Here is a 16377-nt window from a genome sequence, read left to right as displayed (position 1 = left end):
TTCACACCATGGTAGGAGAGTTTGAAGCCACCTCCGATACTTCTGGCCTTACTCCCCTTCCACCTGGTCTCTTGCACACACAGTATGCCTACCTTTCTTCTTTCCATCATGTCAGCCAGCTCTCTCCCTTTACCAGTCATAGTTCCAACTCTCACCTCCACATGCCTACCCTTCCTCCTCTCTAGCTGCCTCTGGACATGCTTTCCCCCTCTCCTTCTCCTTCGCCCAACAGTAGCATAGTTTCCACCGACACCCTACTGGTTAACAGTACCGGTGGCGGTCATTGGTAACCCGGGCCTCGACCGATTCGGTATGTAAGTCTTATTTATGATCCGCATATTTGATTTGGCAAAGATTTTACGCCGGATGCCCTTCCTGACGCAACCCTCCCCATTTGTCCGGGCTTGGGACCGGCACTAAGGATGCACTGGCTTGTGCATCCTCAGTGGCTGGGTTATACTGTTGAAACAAAATAAGTCCAAAACCACCCATTTAATTTTAGACAGATGGACAAAAATAAATGGATTTTCATTCACCAACCAGTGAGAGCGATGGAATGAGGCAATCCTTTTTTCTTTTTCTTTTTTTCTCCCTTTTTTTCTCCCAATTGTATCCGGCCAATTACCCCACTCTTCTGAGTCGTCCCAATCTCTGCTTCACCCTCTCTGCCGATCCGGGGAGGTGCTGCAGACTACCACATGCCTCCTCCAATACATGTGGAGTCACCAGCCGCTTGTTTTCACCTGACAGTGAGGGGTTTCGCCAGGGGGATGTAGCACATTGGGGATCACGCTATTCCCCCCAGTTCCCCCTCCCTCCTGAACAGGTACCTCGACCGACCAGAGGAGGCGTTAGTGCAGCGACCAGGACACATACCCACATCTGGCTTCCCACCCGTAGACACGGCCAATTGTGTTTGTAGGGATGCCCGACGAAGCCGGAGGTACCGGGGATTCGAACTGGCAATCCCCGTGTCGGTAGGCAACAGAACAGACTGCCACGCTACCCGGGAGCCCAGAATAAGGCAATCCTTCTGATGTCGAGCCTGTATTCTGTTGTGGCAAGCCTGAGGCACTGGCCAAGATGTGCATTGGAGAGTCTGTTCTTTTCCTGGGTCTTGATCGAGTTCATTGAAGAAAATGATGACTCGCATATATTTACATGGAAGGGAAAATTGTGAGTAGGAGCATTGCAATAGCTGTCATGTTTTTAAATCGAGCTTGGGGAACCACATTGATCCAAAAGTCACTCACCCCAATGTCCTTTTGTTGTGCTTTGAGCAAATCCGATGTTCCCATCTCCAAGACCTCCATCTGAAGAGTTGCCTCATCTATGGAAGGCACCAGCCTTTTGGCCTTCGCAGTCCACTGGCCGTCAGCCAAAACAGAGAACGGCTGTCTCAGGAAGAGGAGGATGTCACCTGAGAGTTTAGGGGAGCTTTCAAGTCATTCCTTTAAGTTTTCTACCAGGCTTGTCAAGAAATTCTTCATCGCTGGATCCTCCCACATTTCGTTCTTCTCACAATGCTCCCGCAGATGTGGAAAGTGCAACTTTCTCCCGTGAATGTCTCTATCCAAAAGGTTCAGCTTTGACCGGAAAGCTTCAACCGCCTCATACATGTCTGTGCCAGTGTGGTTCTTGCCTTGTAATTGCAGATTAAGGTTATTTAGATGAGACATGTTGTCACACAAAAAAATAACATATGCCATCACCTTATTGTCACTTAAAAACCTCTGATATTCTTGGGCTTTTTGGCTCCGCAGTCTGGATAAAAATGACACAAGCTCATCGCCCAGGTTGCACACCCACTCCAACACATGGCCTTTGCTCAGCCAGCGAAGATCATTATGCAGCAAAACATCCTTGTGTTCCGCTGACATTTCCTCCAGCAATAAACTGAAAAGGTAATGTTGCAGACTAGAACTCTTGCGAACGAAGTTTACCAGTCTCGTCACAGTATCCATCACCTGTTTCATTTCCCCCTACAGTTTAGTGCACAGCACTTATTTGTGAATAATGCAATGAAATGCTAAGAGCGCTGGGTTAACAGCGGCAAGCCTGCTTACCAAGCCCTTGTGTTGTCCCGCCATTGACAGAGCCTCATTGGTGACAATGAACACAATTTTGCTCACATTCAAGCCATTCTTCTTAAAGAACTGTGTTAATTCATTAAAGATGATATCCCCAGTTGTGCGCCCAGGCAGAGGAAACAAACAAAGTAGCTCTTCCCGAAAGGTCTTCCCATCAAAAAAATCTTGCGAACACAGGCAGCCGTTCAATATCAGTTCAGTCACAGGACGAGTCTATGGCTAGTGATATGGCATCTGCTTTCTTCAAATCGGTGAGTAGATTAAAAAACACTCCTCCGCTAAATGTTCTATTCTACTTGTTGCCGTGTTAGCCAACAATGGCACCTGCTTTAATAGCGCCACAACCGTTTTCTTGTTTTTCTCATCATGACTTAAAACTTCGCCAACCACATCAATTGCACACATTTTAATCAACTCAGCATCAGTGAATAGCTTCTTAGCTTTAGCAAGGTTCCATGAAACATGCAGTGATGCAGCTGTTGCACTCTCGTGTGCCCATGTTGATTTACAGATTGTAGAAATGGAGTGCTTGTATATCATATTTGCTTTTTTTCTTCTGGTGATCTGATTTTGTAGGGTGGTTGGCATTAAAACTGCATAGTGTTTAAGTGCCGCTTGCGATTATCTGCTTTGCAGACAGCAACGGTCTGCATGCAGAACCAGCATTTTGGTTTGGCATTGGTGTGGTCTGGTAAAATAAAACAATATTTATCAATCCAGTCAGATTTGATCTGACGGTTTTCCTGGTCTACTTTCTGCTTTTTCATGAAGGCCATTTTGTTGGTTTAGGACAGTTATTTATTACCTGTGACTTAGCTGGTGAGTGGCTCTGTCTAGTCAAGGACTGTAGGTCAAGTGTACGGTGTGGAGTGAGGTCAAAATAAAGTGGAGCAGCATGCACTTTGTTCACATGTTATGGCAGGTGCGTTAGTGCCAATGGGTTGTTGCGGGCCAGACATTGGGGTTCAGGGGTGTAGAGTATTCATTCATTCATCTTCAGCCGCTTCTCCGGGGTCGGGTCACGGTGGCAGCAAGTTCAGTAGGGCACTCCAGATGTCCCTCTCCCCAACAATGCCCTCCAGCTCCTCCTGGGGGATCCCAAGGCGTTCCCAGGCCAGATTGGACATGTAGTCCCTCCAGCGAGTTCTGGGTCTACCCCGGGGTCTCTTCCCAGTTGGCCGTGCCTGGTAAACCTCCAAAGGAAGGCGCCCAGGAGGCATCCTAATCAGATGCCCGCACCACCTCAACTGGCTCCTTTCGATGCGAAGGAGCAGCGGCTCTACTACGAGCTCCCTCCGGATGTCCGAGCTCCTCACCCTATCTCTAAGGCTGAGCTCAGGAACACCCTACGGAGGAAACTAATTTCAGCCACTTGTATCCGCGACCTCACCCTTTCGGTCACTACCCAAAGCTCATGACCATAGCGTTGGGTGTAGACTATCTCACTATAATATATCAATGCTTGTTGTCCTGCTCATAGAAGCTGAACATAAACCTGCAATTGGCATTTGAGGTGAAGTTCAACTGGGCGACCACATTATCTCACAATGATCCCATAGTTGGCTGCTGTATGATCTTTCTCAATTGAGTCCTTGTTCACATATAGATTCTGTTACTGCTGAGTTAGCTTTTGGAATTCGGTACTGGTACGCAACGGTACCTTTTTTCGGTACTTTTTATGTTTTGTAATTTCATTAGTAAAAAAAAAAAAAAGAAGTCAATATTTCTTAATTTAACACATTTACTGCCGCAGGATCTCTGCTTGTTGGCTCGCCAACGCCGCCTGCTGGCCCGTTAGGTTATTCACAGAGACCTGGAGGGGCTGGACCCGAGTCTGGAGATCCCTCACAGCGACAGAGGCCGCCTCTAGCTGCCGGGTGTGGGAGTTGGTCAGTTGGACCTGCTCGATGAGAGCTGCTCGAACCGGACTGGTCGGTACGCTCTCTGTGCCGGCTGGGGTCGTCATGGCCAGTTCGTACTGTTAGGGTTTGTGGGAGATCCCAAGCGCGCGACACCAGGCAGAGGTAGAGTTCGCCAAAAACTGGCGTACTTTATAATATTTCATACAAAGGTCAACACGGAAGGACAAGGAGCAACTAGGAAACAGGAAACCCAAAATGAACCGAAATGTCCCTTTAAGGTCCACCAAGAAAAACACACACAGCAACGAAAAGAGCCCAGTAATCCGCTTCGCGGGTCGTCCCAACAAACAGAGAAAACGGTAAATTCACGGGCTGAGATAAACTCGGAGAGAATACTCATGGAGGGAAGAGTAGCCACCTCACCGAGACGGTTACGGCACGAACTGGCAACGGGCGCTGGGAGACCAGCAAACTTAAGCCCAGCTCTGACGACTAAACCCAGCCCTGACGACTGAGCCCGGCCCTGACGACTAAGCCCGGCCCTGACGACTAAGCCCGGCCCTGACGACTGAGCCCGGCCCTGACGACTAAGCCCAGCCCTGACGACTAAACCCGGCCCTGACGACTAAGCCCAGCCCTGACGACTAAGCCTGGCCCTGAAGACCTGATTGGCTGCCGGCGCGGGGTGGGCGAGCCGTAACAACGTCAGTGCTAACGTTAGCTTCTTTAGCTTTATCAAAGATGTAGGTACACTCTTCAGCATGTAAATAAATTCTGCGCTTCACCAAGTGTTTCCTCAGGTTCGAGGTATTGCCATGGCCAGCCTTGCATGCTCGGTGACATATATTGCATCGAGCTTTGTCTTGGTCGATTTGAGTAAAGTGTGGCCATACTTTAGACCGCTTGCGAGACGCCATCGCTAATCTGTGTGTGAAAGCATCCGGTCAATTTTCAAAATAATACCCGATCGTTGTTTTTTTTAAAAATCTTTATTACACAATTACCGAAATTAGGTACCGTTTCACTTTATTTGAATAGGTACTCGGTAGTACCGACCTAATTCGGCCGGTACCTAAAAAGTACCGAATATCGGTACCCATCCCGATTGCAGTTATTATGATGGTAAGAACGAGAGTATTGTGTGAAGCAGATTTCAGTGTCTGATAACGGATGTAATTGCTCCATTCAGATTTACCTGGCTGTCCTTTTGCATGCGTCCTAGCATCACAGACGTAGCTGAGTCTTATGCATACGCAGAAGATGGATGAAAATTCACACATTTTAAAAGAAACGGCACCTAGAATTCAGCTGAAATAAATTGCACTGATTGTAAGCCCTTGTCCCATGAGTACAGCAAGCAGTGCCCGAGCTGGTTGCTCATGAAAGGTCCTATGTGTAGTATTTCAGCTTTCTTGATGTGTGATATAACAAGTCAATATTAGCATATATCAGGGGTTTCTGAATTGTAATGATTTAAGCAAACTGAACAGGTTAACCTGCCCCCTAACTGGTGTGTCCATTAACTTTGGTTAAATTGATGAAGATAAGTCTTCTCTTTGGGCGGCACGGTAGCGCAGTGGTTAGCGCGGTCGCCTCACAGCAAGAAGGTTCTGGTTTCGAGCCCCAGGGTAGTCCAACCTAGGGGGTCATCCCGGGTCGTCCTGTGTTTGGAGTTTGCATGTTCTCCCTGTGATTGCGTGGGTTTCCTCAAGGTGCCCCAGTTTCCTCCCACAGTCCAAAGACATGTAGGTCAGGTGAATCAGCCATACTAAATTGTCCCTAGGTATGAATGTGTGTGTGAGCCCTGTGTGATGGCCTGGCGGCCTATCCAGGGAGTCTCCCCGCCTTCTGCCCAAGTGACTGCTGGGATAGGCTCCAGCATCCCTGCGACCCTGAGAGCAGGATAAGCGGTTCGGATAATAGATGGATGGATGGAAGTCTTCTCAAAGTTTCCCTCCTTAAACTAGGGTTGTGCTGCAGCATGTAACCCTTAATTCTCTCATGTTTGACCAGAAACAGTCTTGCACTTGGCTTCACACCTGGGCAATCATTACTTTCTTGTCCCCCTAGACGAACTTTAACACCGTTTTAACCCGAGAGAAGCTGAAGAAGGAGCAGATCATCAACGAGCTCACGGAGAAATTGCGGAAGGTTACCCAGCAACAAGAGAAAGACAAAGGTAAATATACATTCTGAGTGGACAGGTAACCATGTCTTTTGAATTGTATACCTTTTAAAGTCTTTTTTTCTCTTTAAAGAAGCCCCGCATTTGTTATTTATTGATTAACTTTTGTATGTTTGCTCTGGTATACAAAGGACACAAGCCTGCATGCAATAAAAGTTAATATTACTCTGGCTGGAAATATATTGATAGGAAATGAGTTCATAAATGTTCACAATCCTTTTTTCTGTTGTGTCTCTCTTGATACTGCTGTCAAGTCAAGTCTATTTTATTTGTATAGCCCAATATCACAAATTACAAATTTGCCTCAATGGGCTTTACAGCAACACAACATCCTGTCCTTAGACCCTCACGTCGGATAAGGGACAACTCCCTAAAAAATCCCCTTCAACAGGGAGGAAAAAAATAGGAAAAAACTTCAGGGAGAGCAACAGAGGAGGGATCTCTCTCTCTCAAGGATCCCAGGCAGGATCTCCCTGCTGGATCTTTATGGATAAAGATGGTCAATATTTTTTGTATTCATCCATGTTTTGTATTAGTGTGGTTTTATTTTTTAAGGTTTACTTTTTTTCCTGCCTTTCTCCAGCCCTGATAGAGACTCTGTCGGAGGATAGAGCTAGTGTAATGCAGGAGAAGAAGCACCTGGAAGAGGAGCTGAACCGCCTGCGTAACACCGCCCTGGTCTCCTCTGCCTTCTTTGCTCCTAATCCCACTGCCCAGGAGGCCTCAGAAGCCGGTGCCGGAGCTGACGGAGATGGGCTGAGTGCTGCAGCGAGGCCAGTCTTCGCTGCCGGGGCCTGTTCCTCCGAACCGCTAGCTGACCCGGAAAGACTGGCATCTGTAGCCGCTATCCGTGAGGAGGAACACATTGATTCGGCAGTGGAGGCCAGCATGGTGACAGTGCAGTAAGCATCTACCCAAAACACAATCTTTTGTTCAATAAATAATTACTACGGCCACTCTGATGGCTGAGCGGAATAAACCGCCATTCTTGCAGTCCGCTCGTAATGTGGCTGGGAGGTTCGTATCCCAGACTCGCCGTAACCGGTCACGGCCAGAGTGTCCACAGGGTAAGGCATTCATTAGGCCACCCTTACCCGAGGGATAGTGGGTGTAGATCGGTGTCGTGTTCGGGGACTCGTTGTTCTCCAGCGACCCCCTGGCCCATCCGGGCGCCTGCAGCCAAGCAACCGAAAGCATTCTCCCTATGTCTCCTTCACGGCCTGAAGGTAATGCAATCCATGCCAGGCTTCAGCGTGTAAAATAGCGAGAGCAGTTGACACGAGTTTGAAGGAAGCTGGTGTTACGACTATCTCCTTCCTGTGGAAACGTGAGCCAGGGGAGTTATTCGACGAGAGTTCCTGCCATATGCCATTGGGTTAATCGGGTGGGATAAGGGGAAAAACTAGAAATAAATTTACTTAAAAAAAAGACTACAATTATAGTGACTAGGCTTGTGTCGATTGGCGATCAGATCCTTTTATCGACGATTGAAGGGATGATCAAAGATTGTTTTTTCCTACGCCGATATTAAGGTGGTTTTAACTAACTTACTATCAGAACTACAATTTAAAGCAGAACTAAGATGTTGTAGAAATAATCTTTGCATATACAGAAGTTTCTGGAGGAGCGGCATGTCCACCCGCTGAGTCCTGTTAATCAGCACAAGTGATGAGTGGATGTTAAATCCTTATTTACAAACCAGCTTGCCGTCTCTTTTCCATGGATCTGACACCCCGCATCTCTGTTCTTCATATGCCTGCTTACCAAAACTTTGCTCTGCGCTCCATAAGATTAGTTAATGTTATGAATATGATTTGGGTTGTGATATTAAAGATAAGATAATAATGTTAAACGGAACATGATGCTGTGATCTTGTCACACCAAGCACAGACTCAGACTTTTAAAAGGGAGCCATTGTTTGAATAGATGGGATATTGCTATTAAATTGATTTTTTTTAATGTTTATATATCTTAAATAAAATGTTCACACTCTTATAAATGTTCATTCCTGTAACTTTAACTGTATTGCTTGCAGAAAACTTAAAAGGTTCCATTATTTCAAAGCTCCATTGGACACTGAGCTACGCTAAAGATGATTATTCAAAATCTTTAATCCAAATTAAATTCTAACATCAATAATAATTCAATGATGTAATAATATTCCCAAATATGAGATATTTCCAAATACTAGATGTTGTGTTTTTCTTTGACACTAAGCCTAAGTCGTCCATGCTGGCATTTCACTGGTCTGCTATGACATAACTCCCCCCACCCCTTCCTACTCCCACCGCCCCCTGGCAGTCTCGAGTAGCCAAGACTGGACAATATGAAAATAGAAATTATTATTTCTATTATAAAACAACTGCCAAACCCTAATAGTGAATTTTCAGAGGATTGCACATTTCTTATGTTTTTCTCTAGTCTCTAATGTGTTCTGTTGAACTCGCATACAGCTTCATGAACAACGACTTATAAAAGGGTATGGTGGAAATATCCAGGATGATGTAGGCTATATTTTCTTCTTTATGATAGACCTCTTAAGTGTTTTCTTAATTTTTAGGCTCTCAGACTACATCCATTTATGTTTCCCCTACAGCAAAAATTAATGAATAGAGTTTTGGGGTCCTATTTGCCAATCATTCTGCTTTTGAAACATATTGAGTAATATAAGTCGAAATGATATACGATGAAGTTATTACATATTTGCACACATTAGTCAATTTTTTATGATTTTTTTCCCCCCCTAACAACCGTGTTGTGGCTGTTGCGTCACCGGGCTACAAGAGAGATCACTAATAGTGTCATGCATGTGCTGCCGGTAGACATCAGGGGCAAATGTATCTTATGCTAACCTAACAACTGCTAGTGATTTCTTAATGCAGCTCCAAAAACGAATCAAAGTCCATATCAACCAATCTAAAAAAGGCATAAGAATGTGATCTTCAAAAGCAAAGAGTCAATATTAGTGTCTGATATAGTTAAGGGCAATTATTTTACACCTCTACGCACTTTTACATTAAGCTGAAACAGGGCTGGATCCTGAAACCCTATTTAGGACATAAAATATAAACTTAAGAGGTCTATGGATGTTAATGTAAGGACGAATCACATTTTGGTGAAAAGGTTTGTGTTGTAACTATTAACTCAAAGAAAATGTCAGCATATTCCAGCTGTCACCTTTGTGTTTTCTCATTGTGATGAAATGAGAATATAGGAAACTTGAGCAGAAATGGCGTGAATCCAAACTTGAAGTCTTTCAACTTGCACAGCACAATTGTCTGTTAAGTCATAAGCGAGCACTGTCAGCAGCTAAAGCAGCACATTTCTTCTCGCCTAATGTCAATAAACACAAGCCTAGATTTCTCTTTGACACTGTAGCTAAACTTACTCAAAAGCAACCTTCTACTAACCGTTTCCCTTTTACTGCCCATGATTTCTGGGAATTCTTTGGCAGTAAAATTGATATCAGAAACAAAATAATTAATCTACCTACAGACCCTGTGATTCCACTTTCTTATAAAGACTCTCAGATTGTGTCTGTACTTTCACATTTTGAGACTTTCACACTGGAAACATAGTCCAAGCTGGCTTTGGCAGCCAAACCTACAACTTGCCTTCTTGACCTTCTCCCTGCAAAACTTTTCAACTGTGGTGGTTCTTGGGTACCCCAATATTATAAATTCATCTCTTAACTCTTTCAGCGTTCCTACTAGTTTTAAAACTGATAGTTAAACCTGTCTTAAAGAAACTAAATCTTGATCCAGGGGTTCTCAATAACTATATACCAATCTTCAACCCACCTTTCATTTCCAAAATTTTGGAAAGAGTTGTAGCTAATCAACTTTCGGCCTAGCTTTCAAACGACGATCTCTTTGAACCACTTCAATCTGTGTTTAGAGCCTGTCATTCCACTGAAACTGCACTCACAAAAGTGGTGAATGACTTTTTGCTTGCCATGGATTCCAATTCCACGCTAGTACTACTGACTGTTGCTTGATCTTAGCGCCGCTTTTGACACCATTGATCATGGTAAACTTCCGAACTGCCTTGAGAATTACCCAGGTGTTTCAGGTCTGGCTGTCTCTTGGCTTAAGTCTTACTTATCTGATAGAACACAGTGTGTCTTCCATGGTAATGTTAGATGTAACATTACCATGGTTTCTCTGCAGTGAAGTATGGTGTATCCCAAGGCTCAGTTTTTGGTCCTTTGCTATTCTCCCTTTACATCTCTCCTCTTGGCCATATTATACTGGGCTATGGAATAAATTTCCACTGCTATGCTGATGACTCAGCTGTATGTACCTATCAAACCAGACAATCACTCTCATATTAGAAATCTAAAGGCATGCTTGTCTGTAATGAAAAATTGGATGTCATCTAATTTCTTACTACTTAATTCTGAAAAACTGAGATGCTGGTTATCGGTCCTGCAAGGCAAATTCACCTTTATGACCAAGAAAGGGTGCCTTTTGACAACTGTGTGATCTCCCAAAGTTCCACAGCCAAAAATCTTGGCATTAATTTTGGTCAATCCCTATCTTTTGAATTTCACATTAGAGAAATGACCAAGACCTCCGTTTTCCACCTATGAAACATTGCCAAAATCTGATCTTTTTTGTCCATGGCTGATGCTGAGATCCTGATCCCTGCTTTTGTTTCATCCAGATTAGATTACTGCAATGTCCTTTTTTCCGGCCTGCCACACGCTAGCACTAAAAACCTCCACCTGAGGGCGTCCGGGTAGCATAGCGGTCTATTCCATTGCCTGTCAAGTCAAGTCAAGTCAATTTTATTTGTATAGCCCAATATCGCAAATTACAAATTTGCCTCAAGTGGCTTTATAGCAACACAACAGCCTGTCCTTTGACCCTCGCATTGGATAAGGAACAACTCCCTAAAAAAAAAAACATTAACAGGGCAAAAAAATAGGACACGGGGATCGCCGGTTCGAGTCCCCGTATTACCTCCGGCTTGATCGGGCATCCCTACTGACACAACTGGCCGGGTCTGCGGGTGGGAAGCCAGGTGTGGGTATGTGTCCTGGTTGCTGCACTAGCGCCTCATCTGGTCGGTTGGAGCACCTGTTCAGGGGGGAGGGGGGAAGGGGAACGGCAGGGAATAGCATGATCCTCCCGCACGCTATGTCCCCCTTGTGAAACTCCTCACTGTCAGGTGAAAAGAAGCGGCTGGCGACTCCACATATAGCGGAGGAGGCATGTGGTAGTCTGCAGCCCTCACCGGATCGGCAGAGAGGGAGGAGCAGCGACCGGGACGACTTGGAAAATAGGATAATTGGGGAGGAAAAAAAAACCCTCCAGCTGGTTCAAAATGCTACTTCTAGAATATTAACTAAAACAAAGATGTTTGCCCATATCACACCAGTTCTAGCCTCCCCTTCACTGGCTCCCCATTAATGCTAGGTCTGACTTTAAAGTGCTACTTTTAACCTATAAAATACTTAATTGGCTTGCTCCCTCATATTTGTCAGATTTTATACAGCCTTATATATATACCTTCTCATGCCCGCCGTTCTCAAAGTGCAGGCGTCCTCTCTGTCCCTAGAGTTAATAAGAGGTCTGCAGGCTGCAGAGCCTTCTCTTACCGTGCCCCCTTTCTTTGGAAAAGTTTCCAAGCCACAATCAGAGAATCTGACTCTGTAGACTCTGAAATCTAAAAACCCATCTATTCTCGTTACCTTTCAACTAGTTGGTAGTATGACTTCCTTCTGAGCTTTGTCACAACTATCCTCTTTTGGGAGGGGCTCAGTCTCAGTGTATTTATATCTGTAGGTCTTGGCAATAATCTCTTGGTTTTGTCCTGCTGAAGGGAATGTTCCTAAACTTTCTGAATGCATCGCACCATTCTAACTTTGTTTGTATCTCTGAGCACATGTGCCCATGTTGTGCGCCTGTCTCCCTCGCTCTCTTTTTCCTCTGACTCTCTCTCTCTCTCTCTTTTCTTCCTTTGTGGACTGTCTGATGACCATGGATCATCCTCTCTCTTTCTCTTTCGACCGCTTGATGACTTTGGAGCCTGTTTATGAAGTGTCTCTTTTTCCTTAGTCACAGTCCCATGCTGCTAGAGATTTATGCGATCTCCACCTCGTCTCTACACTCTCTGCAGGGCCCCACTGAGCGAAGCTGGGTTTGTGGTGCAGGGTCCCACCGGCTCTTGAGTGCATCTGCGGAGTTCCTGATGTCTTGAATGGACACAGATTCACTAAATTTGCCTTGTACTTTCTTTACAAGTTTATACCCAGCACATTTAAATTTGCTAAATTTTATGCATTAACTTATGTATGCTACATTACCATGCTCTGTGTAATCCATAATGTTACATTATCATTGTTATTTTTGTGTATTTTGTGTACTTGACACCTATTGAAAGTCTTTCCATCATGGAAGAGGGATCCCTCCTATGTTGCTCTTCGTGAAGTCTATCCTATATATTTTTTTTTCCTGATAAGGTTTTTCGTGTGGAGTTTTTCCTCATTCGGGTTTAGGGTCCTAGGATAGAGGGTTTTGTATGTCGTATACTGTTCTATATTGTACTGACTGTTGGGACTATCTTGTGAATTTGAGCTATATAAATAAACTTGACTTGACTTATCTACACATTATTGGATTTTGGATATGGCCGTAATTTTTGAAATTTGGGAGAAAGGTGGATATTAAAAGTCCCCCTTCATCCTGCTTCGGGGCAGCACTGTGTCTGCTGCTGAACCAGTGCTCTGACGAGGAAGAGCAAAGTGATAAAATAATTTCCTTATGAAGAGCAATAAGTAAGAACAATAGTATCAGAGTATCACGTTTTCTAATTGCTTTCCCATCAAGTCAAATTCTTTGTACATGAAAACTTTCTTTACTAACATAAACCATGACTTAACTAAATTGTTTAGCGTGCCGCATTTGGCTGCACAACAGTATGACATGCCAGATAAGAACCTGCTGCTTTTTTTTAAAACCTTTTCTAGAGTTGTTCACATCTACAAAGTAAGCGGGGTGGGGGGGCGCAAAACTTTTTTAACAACATATGCAGTTATACCAAATTCAAAATTCCAGACAACTTGAAGGACACTGCATTTTTCTAGAACATTTGTGGCCTTAACCCTCTTCATTGAGATAATATAAAATTGTTTGTGTAGATATAGTTGACAAAAAATTAATTTATAATAGTGAAGAATGTTTTCAAGTTTGGCAAACATGCGAGTGCAGAGCGGACATTTCATGGTGAAAGGCAGGTTGGGATTGCACCGAGGAAGTCGCTCGGTGTTGCTGTTGAGTAAAGTTCTGGGGGCTAGCTAGCATTACACTTCCTAAAACAACCACACCTCAGAATGTTCTGTTCATACTTGAATCCATGATCATAAGTAGTCAAACTAGCGTGACACTGTCAAATCTCTTGTTTTCCAGCGACAACATCTCGGTGTCCGAGGAGAAACAGCGAATACTCCTGCTTGAAAGGGTAAATTCAGCATCACTTGCTTGCATTGCATATGGCAACAACCTGATGGATTTGTAGAAGCGTGTCTCTGTATTACTTATGTATTTAATTTATTAGTTGATTTTTTCCCCCCTTTTCCAGACTTTACACATGAAGGAAGAAGAGAACAAGCGCCTCAGTCTAAGACTGGTAAGATTTATTACCATTTCAGTCGTTCCCCTATTTCCCTGGGCAGGTTAATGTAAGTGCAGCTCCACTGGGTGGCAGTAGCATCAAAGAGTGAAAGCCTGACCCGGGAGGCCAAAGCGCTTACTGTAGATAAAGGATTCATAGGAAGAACATCACTAGAGTGCGCCCACTGGTATATCTGACTGAGATCGCACTTGAAGCACAAAAGCATATGAACCAAAATGAAATGGTACATTTCTCATTGTTCTTCCAGTAAATCTTTTTACTGCTTTAACAAAAGGGAGGAGACGAAGCCAGATGAATTCAGATGTCATGTTAATAACTTGGTCAAAGTAATATGTGAATAAAAGAGCAGAACTGTACCCACCAGGTGCTAGGTTTTTTTTTTTTTGCAAAGATAAGTTCTCCAGGATGTTAGGGGTAGTCTGCATTTTCAGTGCCTCTAAGATCTGCCTGACTCTCTTTCTTTCCTAGATGTCTCAGAGCATGTCCTCCGTGTCTTCAAGGCATTCAGAAAAAATTGCCATCAGAGAGTAGGCTCCTTTTTCAACTTGAACACCTTGAACATTGTCTCACTTATTTGTCTTTTTGTTTTTATTTAATAGCTGTATCATTACACACATATATTTGGCGTGATGCTTTTTTCTCGCTTCATCGGCTTTTCAACATCCCGTTCGTTTCCTTGTCCACGTCTTAACGTTGCAGTTTCCAGGTGGGCGACTTGGTTCTCATCATCCTGGATGAAAGACACGACAACTACGTGTTGTTCACCGTCGGTCCCACCCTCTACTTCCTCCACTCAGAGTCTCTCACTGCACTGGACCTTAAACCAGGTCGGTTTCTCTAGGACCTCCTCCGCTTCACTGTCGTTCTCCTCCTTTTCCCCAATTTTTTTTTTCTTTCCGACAAACCATTAAAACTAAGTGTTGTCCACCCGTTAAACTTGCCATATGTGTGACTGAGGTTTTTATGGTTTATGGGCTCTTTATTCATCATTTCTCTTCGAGTGTTAGTGGAGTATTTGTTTGAGATGGTTTTTGTTCTTGTTTGTTTTACAGCATCAGGGACTTCACGACGGCCATGGGTGCTCGGCAAAGTAATGGAAAAAGAATATTGCCAGGCAAAAAAGGTAACGTACAAAATCCAAACTCTTAAAAAAAAAAAAAGAAGAAAAGAGCATAATGGTTTTTACTTTTGCCCGGTAGAGATTTGTGGATATTAATTCCAGATAAGATCCAAATATCTGAGTAAGCAAAGAGATATTCATGTGATTTTTCACTGAGGATCTTCACTCAGGAGGAAAAAAATAAATAAAACGGGACTAGACTTAATCCGTGGCAGTGGGACTGTCTTGTTTGAGCGCTGACAAACTGCCGGGATTAGTGGGTGCTTGTTTTGTCTTACGAAGCTTTTGTCTCTTTTTAGGCTCAGAACAGGTTCAAAGTTCCGCTGGGGACGAAATTCTACAGAGTGAAAGCTGTTCCCTGGAACAGGAAAGTATAACAGCCAAGTAACGAGCGAAAATGTATATTTATATTGCTTCACATGTTTGAACAGAACTATTACTCATGACTTGAAAATTCAGAGAACGAAGATCATCACTATCGTGCTATTTTGGCTTTGAGTTCAAGATCCCACCTGCTACTGCATTTTATTTTATTTTATTTCATCTTAATTTTATTTTAAACCCATTGTGGACCAAACACTATTACCCAAGTAGGGTGAGGCCCTATACACTGTGGCATAAAGCCATGTGACCTGTGTGTAAATTGAACAAAAACTATTTGGGTGTTAAATATTAGTTCTCATTATTAGCATTTGTCCTTTTGTGGAAAATACTGTATCATTATTGACATAATTCAAATGACAATATACATTTATTATAAATGTTTATGGAGGAATGTTCATGGCATGCATATTGATATATTTTTCTTTAATTTACTTATCCAGATAAATGTCGTAGTTGGAAATGTTAGTTAATGCTGTTTGTTACTTACAAAGCAGTATGGCCCTCTTGTTAAATACTAAAATGTACATTATGGGCTGGCGGAAACATCCGTCACCGCAATCCTCAAAATGCACTTTCAAAATCAATGCTTTTTTTTTCTTTCTTTTTTTTTTTTGATTTGAAAAGGGAAGTAACTGAGCTGTCAAAAAATAATTGAAAAAAAAAAGAAAAAGATAACAGCACAAACTTCTCACATCATAGAATATTGAAATGTAGAAAGGAATATCTTGTGACTGTGTTTCATTATTGGAAGACATTGTACATTACCCATCGGATCACACATGTAACAATAAATGACTGTATTGTAAGAGATATTAGAGTTTTGAAACAATAAAGGATTGATCCCAAACAGATTACGTTGCATTGCTGACGGCCGTCACGTTAATCCGTGGTTTTCAGTTCGGTGAGCCCCGTCTGAGGATTTCGGCTCGTACTTTGAGACGCTATTGTGGCCGTCCTAAGAAAAACCTTCACCCAGTTCAGCTGCGAAAAAACACATTAGTCACATTAGTGACCGCCATTGTGATTCCCTCCCTCCTTATTAAAACACCATTTTACTACGGTACCGGATAAAATAAGAAAGCGACACATAATTAGTAA

At 43.4% G+C, this 16377-nt stretch overlaps 1 protein-coding gene across 1 annotated transcript in view; it reads left to right on the top strand.

The window, feature by feature from the left end:
- The window catches only part of rb1cc1 (RB1-inducible coiled-coil 1), a 31298-nt gene extending 15170 nt beyond the window's left edge, over nucleotides 1-16128 (top strand). The window contains exons 16-23 of the mRNA XM_056292734.1: nucleotides 6023-6131; nucleotides 6721-7039; nucleotides 13550-13601; nucleotides 13722-13769; nucleotides 14244-14302; nucleotides 14475-14602; nucleotides 14828-14898; nucleotides 15195-16128. Coding sequence (XP_056148709.1) covers nucleotides 6023-6131; nucleotides 6721-7039; nucleotides 13550-13601; nucleotides 13722-13769; nucleotides 14244-14302; nucleotides 14475-14602; nucleotides 14828-14898; nucleotides 15195-15272 — 864 coding nt within the window. The 3' untranslated portion in view covers nucleotides 15273-16128. The remainder of the gene's footprint in view (nucleotides 1-6022; nucleotides 6132-6720; nucleotides 7040-13549; nucleotides 13602-13721; nucleotides 13770-14243; nucleotides 14303-14474; nucleotides 14603-14827; nucleotides 14899-15194) is intronic.
- Nucleotides 16129-16377: the final 249 nt, after the last annotated feature.

Source organism: Lampris incognitus, chromosome 14 (assembly GCF_029633865.1).
Source record: "Lampris incognitus isolate fLamInc1 chromosome 14, fLamInc1.hap2, whole genome shotgun sequence".
Lineage (NCBI taxonomy): Eukaryota > Metazoa > Chordata > Actinopteri > Lampriformes > Lampridae > Lampris > Lampris incognitus.
The sequence above is the reverse complement of the archived record's forward strand: the minus strand, read 5'-3'. Positions and strand labels throughout refer to the sequence as shown.